The sequence below is a fragment of the Anolis carolinensis genome, chromosome 6, assembly GCF_035594765.1.
Source record: "Anolis carolinensis isolate JA03-04 chromosome 6, rAnoCar3.1.pri, whole genome shotgun sequence".
Taxonomy (NCBI): domain Eukaryota; kingdom Metazoa; phylum Chordata; class Lepidosauria; order Squamata; family Dactyloidae; genus Anolis; species Anolis carolinensis.
In genome coordinates, this window is record NC_085846.1 from 8,985,803 (window position 1) to 9,002,529 (window position 16,727).

General features: G+C 38.8%; 1 protein-coding gene across 1 annotated transcript; it reads right to left on the minus strand.

Annotated features, from left to right (window-relative positions):
* Positions 1-4,891: 4,891 nt before the first annotated feature.
* On the minus strand, positions 4,892-13,175 carry LOC100565602 (vomeronasal type-2 receptor 26). The gene is made up of 5 exons (XM_062957068.1): positions 12,081-13,175; positions 10,719-11,597; positions 9,307-9,534; positions 8,799-8,925; positions 4,892-6,777 (listed from the first exon to the last, which is right to left on the minus strand). The coding sequence occupies exons 1-5, from the start codon at positions 12,540-12,542 to the stop codon at positions 5,879-5,881; spliced, it is 2,595 nt and encodes an 864-aa protein (XP_062813138.1). The 5' UTR covers positions 12,543-13,175; the 3' UTR covers positions 4,892-5,878.
* Positions 13,176-16,727: the final 3,552 nt, after the last annotated feature.

Sequence of the window (16,727 nt, forward strand, 5' to 3'; positions counted from 1 at the left end):
TTAACAGAGCACTAAAACAATATATCAGCTAAAATAAAATGCACACAAATAGAATAGTTATGTTAATCAAAGTGCCTTTTTGTTCATCTATTTCAACAACTATTTGGGGAGGAAAAGTTGTAAGTGTGGTCAGTAATAGAGTCTGGGAATATTTTGGGTGCCAGCCATTCCTGGCCTTCTCTTTGTACAAATGTTCACCTACTGAATAAAAATGAGCAGATATTTCAAGATCAGATCCTACCTGTGGAATCTTGTAGAAATCTAAAAGTTTTGCCATATGAGAAGAGGTGGCAGCACCAAGCCCTCCAATGACAGCTATCAGGTTCCTCTGTTTATCACACTTATAATTCGGAGAAAATTGATGGGATTTGAAGAGCAGATCCAGAGTGCTCCGATAGGTCATGGTTGCATCGTAATAGCTATCACAGATATGAAACCCCAGAGTAACATTAATCAAGATCTGTGGATCTTGATTGATCTCATGCACAGCAAAGGCCAAGGCAAGGGCGTGCTGGTAAAATTTTGTCGACATGCTGCAAAATAATTCAAAAGAAAATTCTACATGTTAGACAATCTTCCACTCATAAGACTATTAATATTTGACTTAAACGGTGAATAAGATATGATTGCTGGTGCTTCTGAGCCATTAAATCTTTTCTTCCATACAATTTATGTTGTAGTAGAACAACAATTTTTTTAGGATTCTGACACTTGGATCATGGCTCCTGGAAATGCATACTTTCTCGGGCTTCAAGGCAGTAATGAAGGTTATTGGAATGCTAGTCTAGTTTTTGCTTTGGGGCTTTTTTTGTCAGGGGAGGACAGTAATATTAAAGTGACAAGTGAAAAATGTGGAATACTGAAATGAAATATGTTCAACTCTCCTTCCTTGCTGCACTGGTAAAGCAGTTACAAAACCTTGTATTTCTTTTAATTGCTTGGTTATATTTTCCACTAATCTTTGATTCTAGACATTTTCAGTTCTGAATGATCCACTGCCCAATAGCTCTATTTAAATTGACAGAGTTGGATCTAGCTTGTCTTATGTAAAAAATATTGTCAGCACATCACACCATGATAGATTATAACTAAGTAGCACAAAATGCAGTAATATTTTCCATCTTGGTAGTGCTGTTCTCTGATCGGTATCCAGAAACAATAACACCCTGCTAAACATGACCCACTTAAACTATATATCTGTGGACTCAAGACTGATTTTAGACACCTTTTTGGAAATCCTGCCATTCACAGTGCAACACGTCTTAGTTGTTTGCACCTGAAAACCAGTCGCTGTCTTAGCACGTAATGTCTGTAATATCTGTATTTTTTTTTGGCAAAATACATTAAAATCCATGCATTCATGGCTCTTCTGATTGTTTTTTAAAGCTTCTCTTTGTTTTAGGAGTGTTCTGCCAACTTTGCATTGGAAGCCTTTAGATAGAATAAATTTGGAAATTGTTTCAAGGTATAGTAATTCTCCCTCCCAGATTTCTCCCAATGATTTTATGGCAAAGGTTTGTCCATATTGGGCTTCCAGTAGATGTGACACGTAAATAAAATACAGCCTCTTTTCCCATCTCCATTTCATATTATTCAAATAGTAGCAATTCGATTGATAGATTAAAGTTTGCATTGATTCCTATGAGCAGATGAAAAGAGATAATGAGAGAGAAAGAGAATAAGTAACAAGTTCTTACTCTGGAGTAGCAAACAGATTTTGAGAAGGATTTTCTTGGAAAAGGGGTTCATAGAACACATAAAGAAGCTGGGAAGATATTCCACCAATAAGGAGATCACCTGGCTGGTACCAATCTTGAGGAAGAGGGAAGATGTCACTTGCAGGGCATTTCAAAAAATTTCCTTGGTAAATCATGAGAAGTAACAGAAACGAGAACATCATCAACCACAGCATCCTGGCAAAAAAGCTGCAGGCTCCTCAGTCTCTATCCATGGTTAATGCCTAAGCCAACGGAGAATACCTTGCACTGTGTCTGCCTCTGGTGATGCCCCTCTTGATAAAAATGCATTAATCATGCATGGCATCCAAAGAGAGACAAGTGCCTACCCTGAAGGCTAGCTGAATTTGCAATATTACAATTTCACTTTGGCCTGTCAGACAGAAAATGGGAAAATATTAAAAATGCAACGACAGAGTCTTGCCTCCGTCTTGCCCCTATTCCCCATTCTCACTGGATCAGGGGCTTTTTATAGCCATTTCCAGGATTGCTTATTAACTGCTTTCTATTGTCTTTTGGACATCCTTTTGCTACCTGAGGTAAGTGAAGTAATGATAGTGTTTTGGAAGATTCCATAGGGAAATAATCAGTTCTTCATAGCAGATGTCATGAGTGATTTTATTGAAAGCAAAACATATTGATCTCTTTTCTCTCTCTCTCCAGATGTGGCCATGATTCCCCCTTGTGTGACAAAACAAGAAGAAAGTTAGGATGGCACAATTTAGCACTATATTGAGAAGGAAAAGCCATTACTCAATGCCACTTTCATCAGTGAAATGGAACATGGTCTCCCAAAATGAGAGGGTTGAGTGACCCTAAATTAGGCTAGGAGGAGATGAGCAATCCTATGAATACAACCATAGGCCTGTGCAGGAGGAGAGGACATTTTAGAAGGCCTTCATAGCAAAGAGACCAACAATGGTGTCTGGTGCAAAGTGCCATAACACTGTACATAACGGGACATGTCAGGAATTGTTTAAACTGTAGTGCCCCTTCTTCTGCCTGATTTCTTAGAGCAGGCGTGGGAAAACTTCAGCCCTCCAAATGTTTTGGACTTTTGCTCCAACAATTCCTAACAGCTGGTAGGCTGTTAGGAATTGTGGGAGTTGAAGGCCAAAACATCTGGGGACCCACAGGTTGAGAACCACTGCTCTGGGACAAAGTTTCTCAAACTGTGTTCCTCCAGGTGTTTTGGACTTCAGCTCCCAGAAATCCCAGTCGGCCTACCAGCTGTTAGGAATTGTGGGATCTGAAGTCCAAAAGCATCTGGAGGAGCACAGTTTGAGAAACTTTTTCCTAGAGCAGTGGTTCTCAACTTGTGGGTCCCCAGGTGTTTTGGCCTTCAACTCCCAAAAAGCCTAAGAGCTGGGATTTCTGGGAGTTGTATGTCAAAACAATTGGAGACCCACAGGTTGAGAACCACTGTCCTATAGGAATGGCATTCTCGGATGACATGAAAATGACAAGTAATGGATCCAAGGTGTCAGGGATTAAGGGCAATAGTGGAGATAGGTACTTCTTGATTGCCTTGGGCTGGGTGCATATAAACGAGTGGGAATTCTCTTTCTCCTTCATCCATTTTCTGATTCATAGCATAGAGCCCCTAGCCTCAGTCATTCGCAAGATGGCAACCCCACAACATAAGGCTTAATGAGATATTCTCCATCTGCGAGTTATTTTTAAACTTTGTTTCTGACTAAAATTGGTTCACAAAACTTGATAACTCATTAAACCGTTTATAAGTTTTCATGTAATTGTAATATGTTGACATATTGAAATATACGGCTTTGAAATTGGGACCATCATTTTGAAAATCTCTGTAAAATAAAAGCCATTGAGTGATTCTCTATACTTAATGTGATTTTTTTTGTGCACTGGATATGGATATGGTTTGAGTGGCAGCAGTACTTTTGCCTTTTGGTGGCTGCTTCAGCACACATGTTTGAAGTGTTGGACTAGAACATAGACTTTTATCTGTTCATTGGCATGGCACCCAAAAAAGTTGAGTGGGACTTACTTAAGCACCTACTTGCTGAATCGCTTGTCTTCTCAGATCAGAATGGTGATGGTGGGTGGCCATCTAAGGCAAAATAGAAGATATGAAGCCAATAGTCTAGGTTGGTAAAGAGTGTTTTAAACTAATCCTATCTTAGTCAGATGTTTTTGAGCAATGACCTCAGACTAAAGACACTTCTCTTGTGGTGGAAGGGAACAATAACATGGTGGCCCAAATAGCTGGTGGGAAACACATTGCTAGTTCTGACACTGATGCTCAAAGTTGGCCTTGGTAGTAATGATTTTTTTTCTTTGTTGACCAGTGAGGCACAGGGCAGTGTACCTTTTGATATGGGATTCTTGTCTCTTGGGAAGACAGGCGGACAAATGTCAGCATCCTGGAAGAATCAAAGACCACCAGCATTGAAGCGATGCTCCTACGCCATCAACTCCGCTGGACTGGCCACGTTGTCCGAATGCCCGATCACCGTCTCCCAAAGCAGTTGCTCTACTCCGAACTCAAGAATGGGAAATGGAATGTTGGTGGGCAGGAAAAGAGATTTAAAGATGGGCTTAAAGCCAGCCTTAAAAGCTGTGGCATAGACACTGAGAACTGGGAAGCCCTGGCCCTTGAGAGCTCTAACTGGAGGTCAGCTGTGACCAGAAGTGCTGCAGAGTTTGAAGAGGCACGAACAGAGGGCTTAAGGGAGAAACGTGCCAAGAGGAAGGAGCGTCAAGCCAACCCCGACTGGGACCACCTTCCACCTGGAAACCGATGTCCTCACTGCGGGAGAATATGCGGGTAAAGAATAGGTCAGAGAGTATGCTGGGGGGCGGGGGGCGGTTGTGATAGGATGCATAAGGCTGGCATCAACCAAGCAGAGTGGAAATTCCTATCCCTGCAGTTACATATATATCTTCTCCGGATGGGATTCAAAGAGCTTTTCATTTTAACTTCCCCTTATATGTCTATCAAACCCACTGCTTTTGGTAGTATTAACCAGTAGGATAGGGGAGAGGGGCAGAGAGCAAACAAGAGATTCACACGTTGATGAACTGATCCATCTTGGCCTGGAGGGGAAAGAAAATGGGAACACGCTCACAGACGAAGTGCATCCTCCTATTTTTTTTTTCTGGATGAACTGTCTTCCCAGTCTCTGTCCCACCCATTCAAAGTGGTCAAAGCAATGACAGTTTTTGAGGTTTACAGCTGTTGCAAGAGGGGCCTTTAGGATTTGTGCTGAACTCCTTCCAAAAAGAGTCATACACCAGAATAAGTGTCACATGTCCACACACATCACTAACAGGATTTTGTCCTTACTGCTATTTTTTCATTCAATGAATACGATGCATTTCCCCCTTTGCTTATGAAATTAATTGCATGCTATATTCGACTTCGTAATTTCAGCCCGAAAGACATACAACAACCCTATTTCATTTATGATCTTGGCATTGTATTTATGGCTATCACATTGCTAAACAGCTTCAGTTGTTGCACCATTATTATGCTTTATGATTATTGCTGCTTTTATTTTAATGCAGGATGTTATTGTATTTTCACCATTTTTAACAAGCACACCCATAATTATGTGAACTTCTTCGAACTCTGACTGCCATTCTTTAGCTTTTTCCTGCCACCAGAAATTTCTGTAATAGGAGTAAACATTTCTTTATAGAATAATATCATAGCTTAAAAGTTCTGCAAAAAAAAAGAGAAACAAATTATCATATTATCAAACTAGGACTGGGGGCTGGACTGAGATAGGGACTACAGCCTTCCAATTATTATTGGATGGCAACTCCCATCCATCTATCCAGCATAGCTAATATTTATTTACATCACTTTTACGCCGCCCTTCTTACCTGTAGGGACTCAGGGCAGCTTACAACAGTCGGCAAAATTCCATTGCCCAAAACACATTCAATAAAACAATAACAAAAACCATAAAACAATAAAACAATAACAACATCAATTAAAAACACTATTAAACTCTATTAAAACACGAGATATAAACATTTTAAAGAACATATGTAGTTAAAGTGCATATTCAAAAGTTGTGGAAGTGATTATACCTATTTCAACCTCTTGCATGTTTTTGCCATTCCTCATAGTCTAACCCCATCCAAAGTAATACCATGGACATTACCTAAAACTGTCTCAAGAGGTGTTTCCTGTTGTTCAGCCCAGGCCTCAATACAATGATATAGCATTTAGGGAAGAAGATACAACCTAGTAAACTAGCACCAGAGGTTAAGATACTGAAGATTTCCACAGCCACCATGGCTTTTCCAGTTGCACTTAGGTACGTGGGGACAAAGCTAATCCAAACACTACAAAAGGCCAGCATGCTGAATGTAATAAACTTGGCTTCGTTAAAACGATCAGGTAACTTGCGAACCAGGAAGGCTACAATGAAGCTGGCAAGAGCCAAGAAGCCCATGTAGCTCAGGACACAGTAAAACATGGTGACAGACCCTTCATTGCATTGCAGGATGATTTCCTCATGTGCAGAGTGCATGTCCACATCAGGGAATGGAGGGGAGGTTGCTAACCATGCTATACAAATGCTTGCTTGAATAAGGCAAGAAGAAACGGCAATGGAATAAGGTAATCTTCTGCCTGCCCACTTGTTCATCCAAGATCCAGGCTTTGTGGCTAGGAATGCCAAAGAAACAATCATGGTTTTTGCCAACACACATGATACAGCCACTGAGAAGAGGATGCCAAAAGTTGGTTGCCTGAGAAGGCAGCGTACTTCTTCTGGTTGGCCAAGGAACAAAAAAGGAGAGAGGAAGCACAGCAGGAGGGAGATGAGAAGAATGTAGCTGAGATTTCGATTGTTGGCTTTGACTATTGGGGTATCTTTGTGCTTAATAAATATTTGTAGTACTAATATTGTGATGAGGACAAAAGAAACAGCAATGGCAGATAAACTGATCCCTAAGGGATCTTTATAAGACAAGAAAGTTATATTCTTGGGGATACATGTGTTTCTGCCATTGCTGGGATAATGATCTTCTGGGCATCTGAAACAGTCATCCATATCTGAAAAATCAGAAGAGATTGCATTTCAGGAGCTATTCATATATTAGTTACAGATCATTCCAATGATATCATTTAGTATTCAATATGTACTTCCTTAAAGTAAAGCATCCCTACATCTGGGAACTTTCAGACAAAAATGTCTAAAGCCAGTGAGCAACAATGTCTGAAAGTTTCATGCCAATTAAGCAACACTGAAAGATACAATGACCAAAAGTACTGAATGTCACTGAGAGGTTCAGCAGAACTAACAGGGATGTAGTTCTCATTGTCCAGTTGCTGGTGTAGTTCATTTATCTAAGTGGGCGAGACTGTTTCTATTCTATGATCATACCTGAACATTGAACGGAATGGATCCAGTTGATTCTTTTTATTAATGGAAGCCCTAGAGTTGTCTCACTAGCAATTGCTCTAAGATCTATCTTGTAAAGGAAAGTTATCTAGATAGGTGACTTCGAATTGCATTTCCTTAGCAATCCATTTTGTGATCCCACCAACCTTCTTATCCTCATTTTAAGGGCAATGGTGATGAGAAGAGTTATGGATGAAAAGCATGTGAGCAAAGGATGAAAGAACCGTGTATGTTCAGCCTGGTGAAGAGAAGACGGAGAAGTGACCTGATTGCCTTCTTTAAATGCTTCATGGGCTCTCATACAGGGGAGGGTGGCAGGCTTGTTTTCTGCTGCCCCAGACAATCGCACTAGGTGTAATGATCTGAAGTTACAGATCTGCAGATTTCAGAGAAGCTTGAAAATAAAACCAAATGACTTTAATGGTGGTGGTGTTTCCTTCTCTGGACTTCTTCAAAAAGAGATTGGGCAGCCAACTGCTATCTGGAGATCCTGCATTAAACAATAGGTAGGAATTGATGGCCCACGGGGCTCTTTCTAATGACCCTCTAATGAGCCATGTAAGTGCTTATTGTGACTACAGCGATGATTGCCAGCACCATCTGATTTACGATCTGATTTTCCTTTTGGCTATTGGTTTTTAGGCTATTCATAAGCATCCAGGGTTTGGAATACTCTTCAGGGCAAGTACAGATTTGTCACCTGGTCATTTTTCTGCTGTCTTTAGCCTACAATTTTAATCTAGATGGCATTAATTTTCTGTAAATTTTAAGCAAAATATATTTTTCAAGGATAAAGATTGTGCATTTTTCTGCAAAAGAATTGTCTTCAACAAAGTACGGAGTTATGAAGAATGCTCAGAAATTGCACAGAATCCCTCATATTCTTGCAGAACGAAGACAAAGTTAGTAAAAATGATTATACATGGTGGTTTATATCTCTAAATGCTTGAATAAACACATTTTATTTCATAGAGTCATAGAATCATATAGCAGGAAAACACTACAACAGTTGTCCATTCTCATACTAACCCATCCTGCCATGCAGGAATACACAATCAAGGCTGTCCTGACAGATGGCCACCCAGACTCTGTTTAAAAACCTCTAGAGAAGGAGACTGCACTGCACTGAGAGGTCAAGTATTCCACAGTCAAACAGTTCTTACCATCTTGTATCTATGCATTTCATTTTTTTTATACATTCCATTTTTTCTTATTGAAATTCAGTTTGTAAGTTCTGACCCGGCTCTCTAATCTACTAAGGTCATTTTGAATTCTGATCCTATCTTCAGGAGTATTAGTAATTCCTCCCAACTAGGTATCATCTGCAAACTTGAAAAGCATGCCCTCTAAACCTTTTTCCAAGTCATTAATAAAGATGTTGAAAAGCACAGGGACTAAGACAGAACCACGAGGCACCACAGGCCACTTCTACTCAGGATGAAAAGGAGCCATCAGTAAGCACACTTACTTCTTTGTTAAGAAAACAATTACAATTAGCATTGTCTAGCCATATTTTAAAATATTATGGGGAACTTTGTTTATATTGCCATTCAGTTTTAAAAGAAATGCATGCCCTGGAATAATTCAAAACATTCAGGCTTACATGCCTGCCATAGAATTCATATTTTGATTAATATTTCAAAATGACAAAATGGTGTCCACTATACCCTACCTGTTGAATTTGAGATTTCTCCATCTGGACATAGAATGCAATCATAGCAGCAGAATGGTTGGTCTTCCTTTTTTTTCTTCCGACAACCTGGCCGACAACGCTCATTACATAAAGAAAAGGGAGGTACCTGTTCAAAATTAAAAGGAAATTGCAGTGGGAAAATGATAAAAATACATCTTTTCAGCATTTCTATGCATATATAGAACCTCACTAATGGAACATGGAATCAGTCATGACTGCTGGCAGCTAGTGATTCTTAAAAATCTAAATTCTACATAATGATCACATAAGAAAAACATGTGAATCATGTTCAATACTTGGATGGGAGACAACTTACAATCCCCTAGTGCTGTGGACTATATTTCAGGGGAAGGAATTAGCAAAATTGTTTGTGTAATATTACTATATACTATATAAGATTGTTTTTATTTTACAGTCAGATCAATGACCATCATGATGTTGAAATGAGAAAATGTCTTTTACTTGAATGGTCCTCCACATTCCCTACCTGTTTAAATCCTGGATGCCACACCAGCATACTTTCATCAATGGTGAATTGTTCACCTTGAGGAGCATTTGGGTCCACTTTTCCAACTTTTCTTCTCTGGAAGGAATTGTTAGGCAGTGTCTCCAAATTAATAATATCAAATTTCCCCCCTGTTTCCATTCTATGCTCAAAGGATACTCGCTCTCCTACAGAGTTGTTAAACGAAATGCTTTGAAGAAGTGGATGGAGCTAATAAAAAAGCAGTGGAAAAGAACGTGAGCATAGATAGGAGGCTTCATTTTAAGATTATATTTTTGCTGTACAAGCAACAAATATTTGTTCAATGGGGAGAAAGGCGTGATGTAAATAAAGATTATTTTTGACACAACAACATAGTATGACATAACAAACAAGATAGATTTCGTATCACAAAACCACAAGTCGAACACTTCCCAAGCGTTTAGGACTGTGTGATGTATTTTCGGATGGTGCGTGCAGATCCCAGTAAGGTGGCCTTATTGCAGTTGACAGATTGGGTCAGAAAAATTCTGAAAAGCAAACTCAATGGAGGCAACACCATCAAGACCATAAACACCTGGGCCATACCTGTCATAAGATATACTGCTGGCATCATAAATTGGACGCAGATGGAACTGGACAATTTGGACAGAAAAACAAGAAAACTCCTGACCATTCATCAGTCACTTCATCCTTGCAGTGATGTTGACCGGCTATATCTGCCTAGAAGATCTGGTGGCAGAGGACTCTTACAAGTAAAACAAGCAGTCAAAGAAGAAGAACATGCCCTGGCAGAATACGTAAAGCAAAGTGAAGAACTTGCTTTGACTGAAGGAAAAAATCAGAAACTCCTCAAAGCACAGCAGACAAAGAATCAGGACAAGAAGACTGCACTACAAACTAGAGCTGACAGCTGGCAAAACAAAGCATTGCATGGAAAGTTCCTTGACAAAATTAAAGAAAAAGCTGACAAGGAGAAGACCTGGCTATGGCTCACGAATGGGACACTGAAGAGGGAGACAGAAGGCCTGATCATTGCAGCCCAGGAACAAGCCATCAGAACAAATGCAATTAAGGCCAAGATTGAAAAATCAGCTGGTGACCCAAAATGCAGACTGTGCAAGGAAGCTGACAAAACCATTGATCATATTCTCAGCTGCTGTAAGACACTGCACAGACGGACTACAAACGGAGGCACAACTATGTGGCCCAAATGATTCATTGGAATTTATGCCACAAGTACCACCTCCCAGGAGTAAAGAACTGGTGGGATCACAAACCTGCAAAGGTAATGGAAAATGAGCACGCAGATTATTATTATTATTATTATTATTATTATTATTATTATTATTAATTAGCCTTTCAGTTAGGTCAAAACTTTTTTGTGGAAAAAATATATATTCTGAAAACATTACCTGCCAAGCCTGCAGAGTTTGCATTTTGACTGTATTCCCTCTCTTATTTGTATGGGAGGTATATTTCCCTCTGTTGTAGTTGGATTGAGAAGAGCACATATCATGCAAAGCTCGAGCCACACTGTGGACAGCATTATAGACACTGTAGCTGTGTCCAGTCATGCTCATTTCAAACAGAGGCTTAAATATATCCTCAAGCTTCTCTTTCCCAGTACATTGCCCCATGACTTCTGTTTGCTCCCAAGACTCTGGAAAGAAACAGTCAAATGCTTGTTCCCAGAAGACCTGAATAAATCTGTCTCCTTTGTTCCAGTGAGGGTTTATTGTCTTTAGAAATTCACTGAAATTTGGAGTATCCTCTGAGTGGATTGCAAAAGCGATGGCACCATGGAATATCTGAAGATCCCAACCTCTTAAGAGGCCAGTTAACATGAAATCTAGTTGAGCAGTCATGATCCACACCTTCTTAAAATATAACTTTTCATTTTCAATGCCTCCCAGAGTTAAGATGAATCTTAGAGCTGCAATGGTCAATGATTCACCATAGATAATAACTACATGTATATCATTTTTTAATTGTTTATAAATGCTGTAGCATATTTCTATATGCTCTTCCATTTTATCCAAACGTGCTATATAGGGTAACCTTTTTGTATAGGCTGCGCAGATCCCATTTTCATGAAGCAATGGTTCCAGGCTCTGCAAGAAATGCTGTCCACTGTTATTATCAACAGCAAAGATGCCAACCCAAATCCATCCAAAATATTGAAGCAAGTGAACAATCCCAATGTTCTGATGAGATTCTTTTGGGACCATGGAATAAAATGAAGAATAATGAGTTGTTTTAAGCTCTTGCAGGTCAAATGAGCCATAGATGATCTAAAATAAAATACAAATATATAGAACAGGAATGTTAATAAAAGTGTCTTTATGTTCATTTATTTATCAATTCAACAACCATTTGGCCAGATAAAGTTATATTTGTGGTCACTAATAAAGTCTAGGGATATATATTCTGGGTGCCAGCCATTGCTGTCCTCATTGCACAAATGTTCACTTACTGAATAAGAATGAGAAGATAAGTCATGGTTATTGTTATCGTTATGGCACTTTTTCTCTCTATTAACAGAGCACTAAAACAATATATCAACTAAAATAAAATGCACACATATAAAATAGTTATGTTAATCAAAGTGCCTTTTTGTTAATTATATTTCAACAACTATTTGGGGAGAAAAAGTTGTAAGTGTGGTCAGTAATAGAGTCTGGGAATATTTTCGGTGCCAGCCATTCCTGCCCTTTTCTTTGTACAAATGTTCACCTACTGAATAAAAATGAGGAGATATTTCAGTCAGTCAGTCAGTCAGTAGCCTTTATTTCGGTCAACAAACCATTGGCTAGGATCAAGTTACAGTGGAATGATGGAATACAATATTTGAGTAATTCATGACATTGCATTTGGCTTATGCTTAATAACAAGTATCTCCAATCTCTATTGGTTATTTGAGCAAATATTTCAAGATCAGATCCTACCTGTGGAATCTTGTAGAAATCTAAAAGTTTTGCAATATGAGAAGAGGTGGCAGCACCAAGCCCTCCAATGACAGCTATCAGGTTCCTCTGTTTATCACACTTATAATTGGGAGAAAATTGATGGGATTTGAAGAGCAGATCCAGAGTGCTCCGATAGGTCATGGTTGCATCGTAATAGCTATCACAGATATGAAACCCCAGAGTAACATTAGGCAAGATCTGTGGATCTTGATTGATCTCATGCACAGCAAAGGCCAAGGCAAGGGCGTGCTGGTAAAATTTTGTCGCCATGCTGCAAAGTAAGTCAAAAGAAAATTCTACATGTTAGACAATCTTCCACTCATAAGTCTATTAATGTTTGACTTAAACAGTGAATAAGATTTGATTGCTGGTGCTTCTGAGCCATTAAATATTTTCTTCCATTCAATTTATGTTGTAGCAGAACAACAAAAAAGTAATATTCTGACACTTGGATCATGGCTCTTGGAAATGCATACTCTCTTGGGCTTCAAGACAGTGATGAAGGTTATTGGAATACTAATCTGGTTTTTGCTTTGGGGCTTTTTTTGTCAGGGGAGGACAGTAATATTAAAGTGACAAGTGAAAAATGTGGAATACTGAAATGAAATGTGTTCAATTCTCCTTCCTTGCTGCACTGGTAAAGCAGTTACAAAACCTTGTATTTCTTTTAATTGCTTAGTTATATTTTCCTCTAATCTTTGATTCTAGATATTTTCAGTTCTGAATGATCCACTGCCCAATAGCTCTATTTAAATTGACAGAGTTGGATCTAGCTTGTCTTATGTAAAAAATATTGACAGCATATCACACCATGATACATTATAACTAAGTAGCACAAAATGCAGTAATATTTTCCATCTTGGTAGTGCTGTTCTCTGATCGGTATCCAGAAACAATAACACCCTGCTAAACATGATCCACTTAAACTATATATCTGTGGACTCAAGACTGATTTTGGAAATCCTGCCATTCACAGTGCAACACATCTTAGTTGTTTGCACCTGAAAACCAGTAGCTGTCTTAGCACGTAATCTGTAATATCTGTATTTTTTGGCAAAATACATTAAAATCCATGCATTCATGACTCTTATGATTGTTTTTTAAAGCTTCTCTTTGTTTTAGGAGTGTTCTGCCATCTTTGCATTGGAAGCCTTTAGATAGAATAAATTTGGAAATTGTTTCAAGGTATAGTAATTCTCCCTCCCAGATTTCTCCCATTGGTTTTATGGCAAAGGTTTGTCCATATTGGGTTTCCAGTAGATGTGACACGTAAATAAAATACAGCCTCTTTTCCCATCTCCATTTCATATTATTTAAACAGAAGCAACTGGACTGATAGATTAAAGTTTGCATTGATTCCTATGAGCAGATGAAAAGAGATAATGAGAGAGAAAGAGAATAAGTAACAAGTTCTTACTCTGGAGTAGCAAACAGATTTTGAGAAGGATTTTCTTGGAAAAGGGGTTCATAGAACACATAAAGAAGCTGGGAAGATATTCCACCAATAAGGAGATCACCTGGCTGGTACCAATCTTGAGGAAGAGGGAAGATGTCACTTGCAGGGCATTTCAAAAAATTTCCTTGGTAAATCATGAGAAGTAACAGAAACGAGAACATCATCAACCACAGCATCCTGGCAAAAAAGCTGCAGGCTCCTCAGTCTCTATCCATGGTTAATGCCTAAGCCAACGGAGAATACCTTGCACTGTGTCTGCCTCTGGTGATGCCCCTCTTGATAAAAATGCATTAATCATGCATGGCATCCAAAGAGAGACAAGTGCCTACCCTGAAGGCTAGCTGAATTTGCAATATTACAATTTCACTTTGGCCTGTCAGACAGAAAATGGGAAAATATTAAAAATGCAACGACAGAGTCTTGCCTCCGTCTTGCCCCTATTCCCCATTCTCACTGGATCAGGGGCTTTTTATAGCCATTTCCAGGATTGCTTATTAACTGCTTTCTATTGTCTTCTGGACATCCTTTTGCTACCTGAGGTAAGTGAAGTAATGATAGTGTTTTGGAAGATTCCATAGGGAAATAATCAGTTCTTCATAGCAGATGTCATGAATGATTTTATTGAAAGCAAAACATATTGATCTCTTTTCTCTCTCTCTCCAGATGTGGCCATGATTCTCCCTTGTGTGACAAAACAAGAAGAAAGTTAGGATGGCACAATTTAGCACTATATTGAGAAGGAAAAGCCATTACTCAATGCCACTTTCATCAGTGGAATGGAACATGGTCTCCCAAAATGAGAGGGTTGAGTGACCCTAAATTAGGCTAGGAGGAGATGAGCAATCCTATGAATACAACCATAGGCCTGTGCTGGAGGAGGGGACATCTTAGAAGGCCTTCATAGCAAAGAGACCAACAATGGTGTCTGGTGCAAAGTGCCATAACACTGTACATAACGGGACATGTCAGGAATTGTTTAAACCATAGTGTCCCCTTCTTATGTCTTTGATTTCCTAGAGCAGGCATGGGAAAACTTCAGCCCTCCAAATGTTTTGGACTTTGGTTTCAACAATTCCTAACAGCTGGTAGGCTGTTAGGAATTGTGGGAGTTGAAGGCCAAAACATCTGGGGACCCACAGGTTGAGAACCACTGCTCTGGGACAAAGTTTCTCAAACTGTGTTCCTCCAGGTGTTTTGGACTTCAGCTCCCAGAAATCCCAGTCGGCCTACCAGCTGTTAGGAATTTTGGGATTTGAAGTCCAAAAGCATCTGGAGGAGCACAGTTTGAGAAACCTTTTCCTAGAGCAGTGGTTCTCAACTTGTGGGTCCCCAGGTGTTTTGGCCTTCAACTCCCAAAAAGCCTAAGAGCTGGGATTTCTGGGAGTTGTATGTCAAAACAATTGGAGACCCACAGGTTGAGAACCACTGTCCTATAGGAATGGCATTCTCGGATGACATGAAAATGACAAGTAATGGATCCAAGGTGTCAGGGATTAAGGGCAATAGTGGAGATAGGTACTTCTTGATTGCCTTGGGCTGGGTGCATATAAACGAGTGGGAATTCTATTTCTCCTTCATCCATTGTCTGATTCATAGCATAGAGCCCCTAGCCTCAGTCATTCGCAAGATGGCAACCCCACAACATAAGGCTTAATGAGATATTCTCCATCTGCGAGTTATTTTTAAACTTTGTTTCTGACTAAAATTGGTTCACAAAACTTGCTAACTCATTATACCGTTTATAAGTTTTCATGTAATTGTAATATGTTGACATATTGAAATATACGGCTTTGAAATTGGGACCATCATTTTGAAAATCTTTGTAAAATAAAAGCCATTGAGTGATTCTCTATACTTAATGTGATTTTTTTTGTGCACTGGATATGGATATGGTTTGAGTGGCAGCAGTACTTTTGCCTTTTGGTGGCTGCTTCAGCACACATGTTTGAAGTGTTGGACTAGAACAGGGGTCCCCAAACTAAGGCCCGGGGGCCAAATGCGGCCCTCCGAGGTCATTCACCTGGCCCCCGCCCTCGGTTTTATAATATAATATGTTGTATATACATATAATATTGATAATAATATTATAATGTAATACAAGATAACACTAATAATAATACCATACAATAATATTAATTATATATTCTATATTACATATAATATTACTAATAATATTATAGTATAGTGGTATAGTTCAATATAGTAATATATAATGCTAATATTGTGCTATGCTAATAATATAATATATTGTATGTACATATAATATTGATAATAACATTATAATGTAATACAATATAACACTAATAATAATACCATATAATAATATTAATTACATATTCTATATTACATATAATATTACTAATAATATTACAGTATAGTGGTATAGTTCAATATAGTAATATATAATACTAATATTGTGCTATGCTAATAATATAATATATTGTATGTACATATAATTTGTAAGCCACTCTGAGTCCACTTTGGGGTGAGAAGGGTGTGATACAAATGTAGTAAATAAATGCAGTAAATAATAAATAAATAAATTTTAGACTTAGGCTCGCCCAAAGTCTGAAATGACTTGAAGGCACACAACAACAACAACAACAACAACAACAACAACAACAACAACAACAACCCTAATTAACTTGACTATCTCATTGGCCAGAAGCAGGAGCACACTTCCCATTGAAATCCTGATAAATGTATGTTGGCTAAAATTATTTTTATTTTTAAATATTGTATTGTTCTTTCGTTGTTGTTGTTGTTTTTTCACTACAAATAAGACATGTGCAGTGTGCATCAGAATTTGTTTGTATTTTTTTAAAATGATAATCCGGCCCCTCAACAGTCTGAAGGATTGTGGACCGGCCCTCGGCTTAAAAAGTTTGAGGACCCCTGGACTAGAACATAGACTTTTATCTGTTCATTGGCATGGCACCCAAAAAAGTTGAGTGGGACTTACTTAAGCACCTACTTGCTGTATCGCTTGTCTTCTCAGA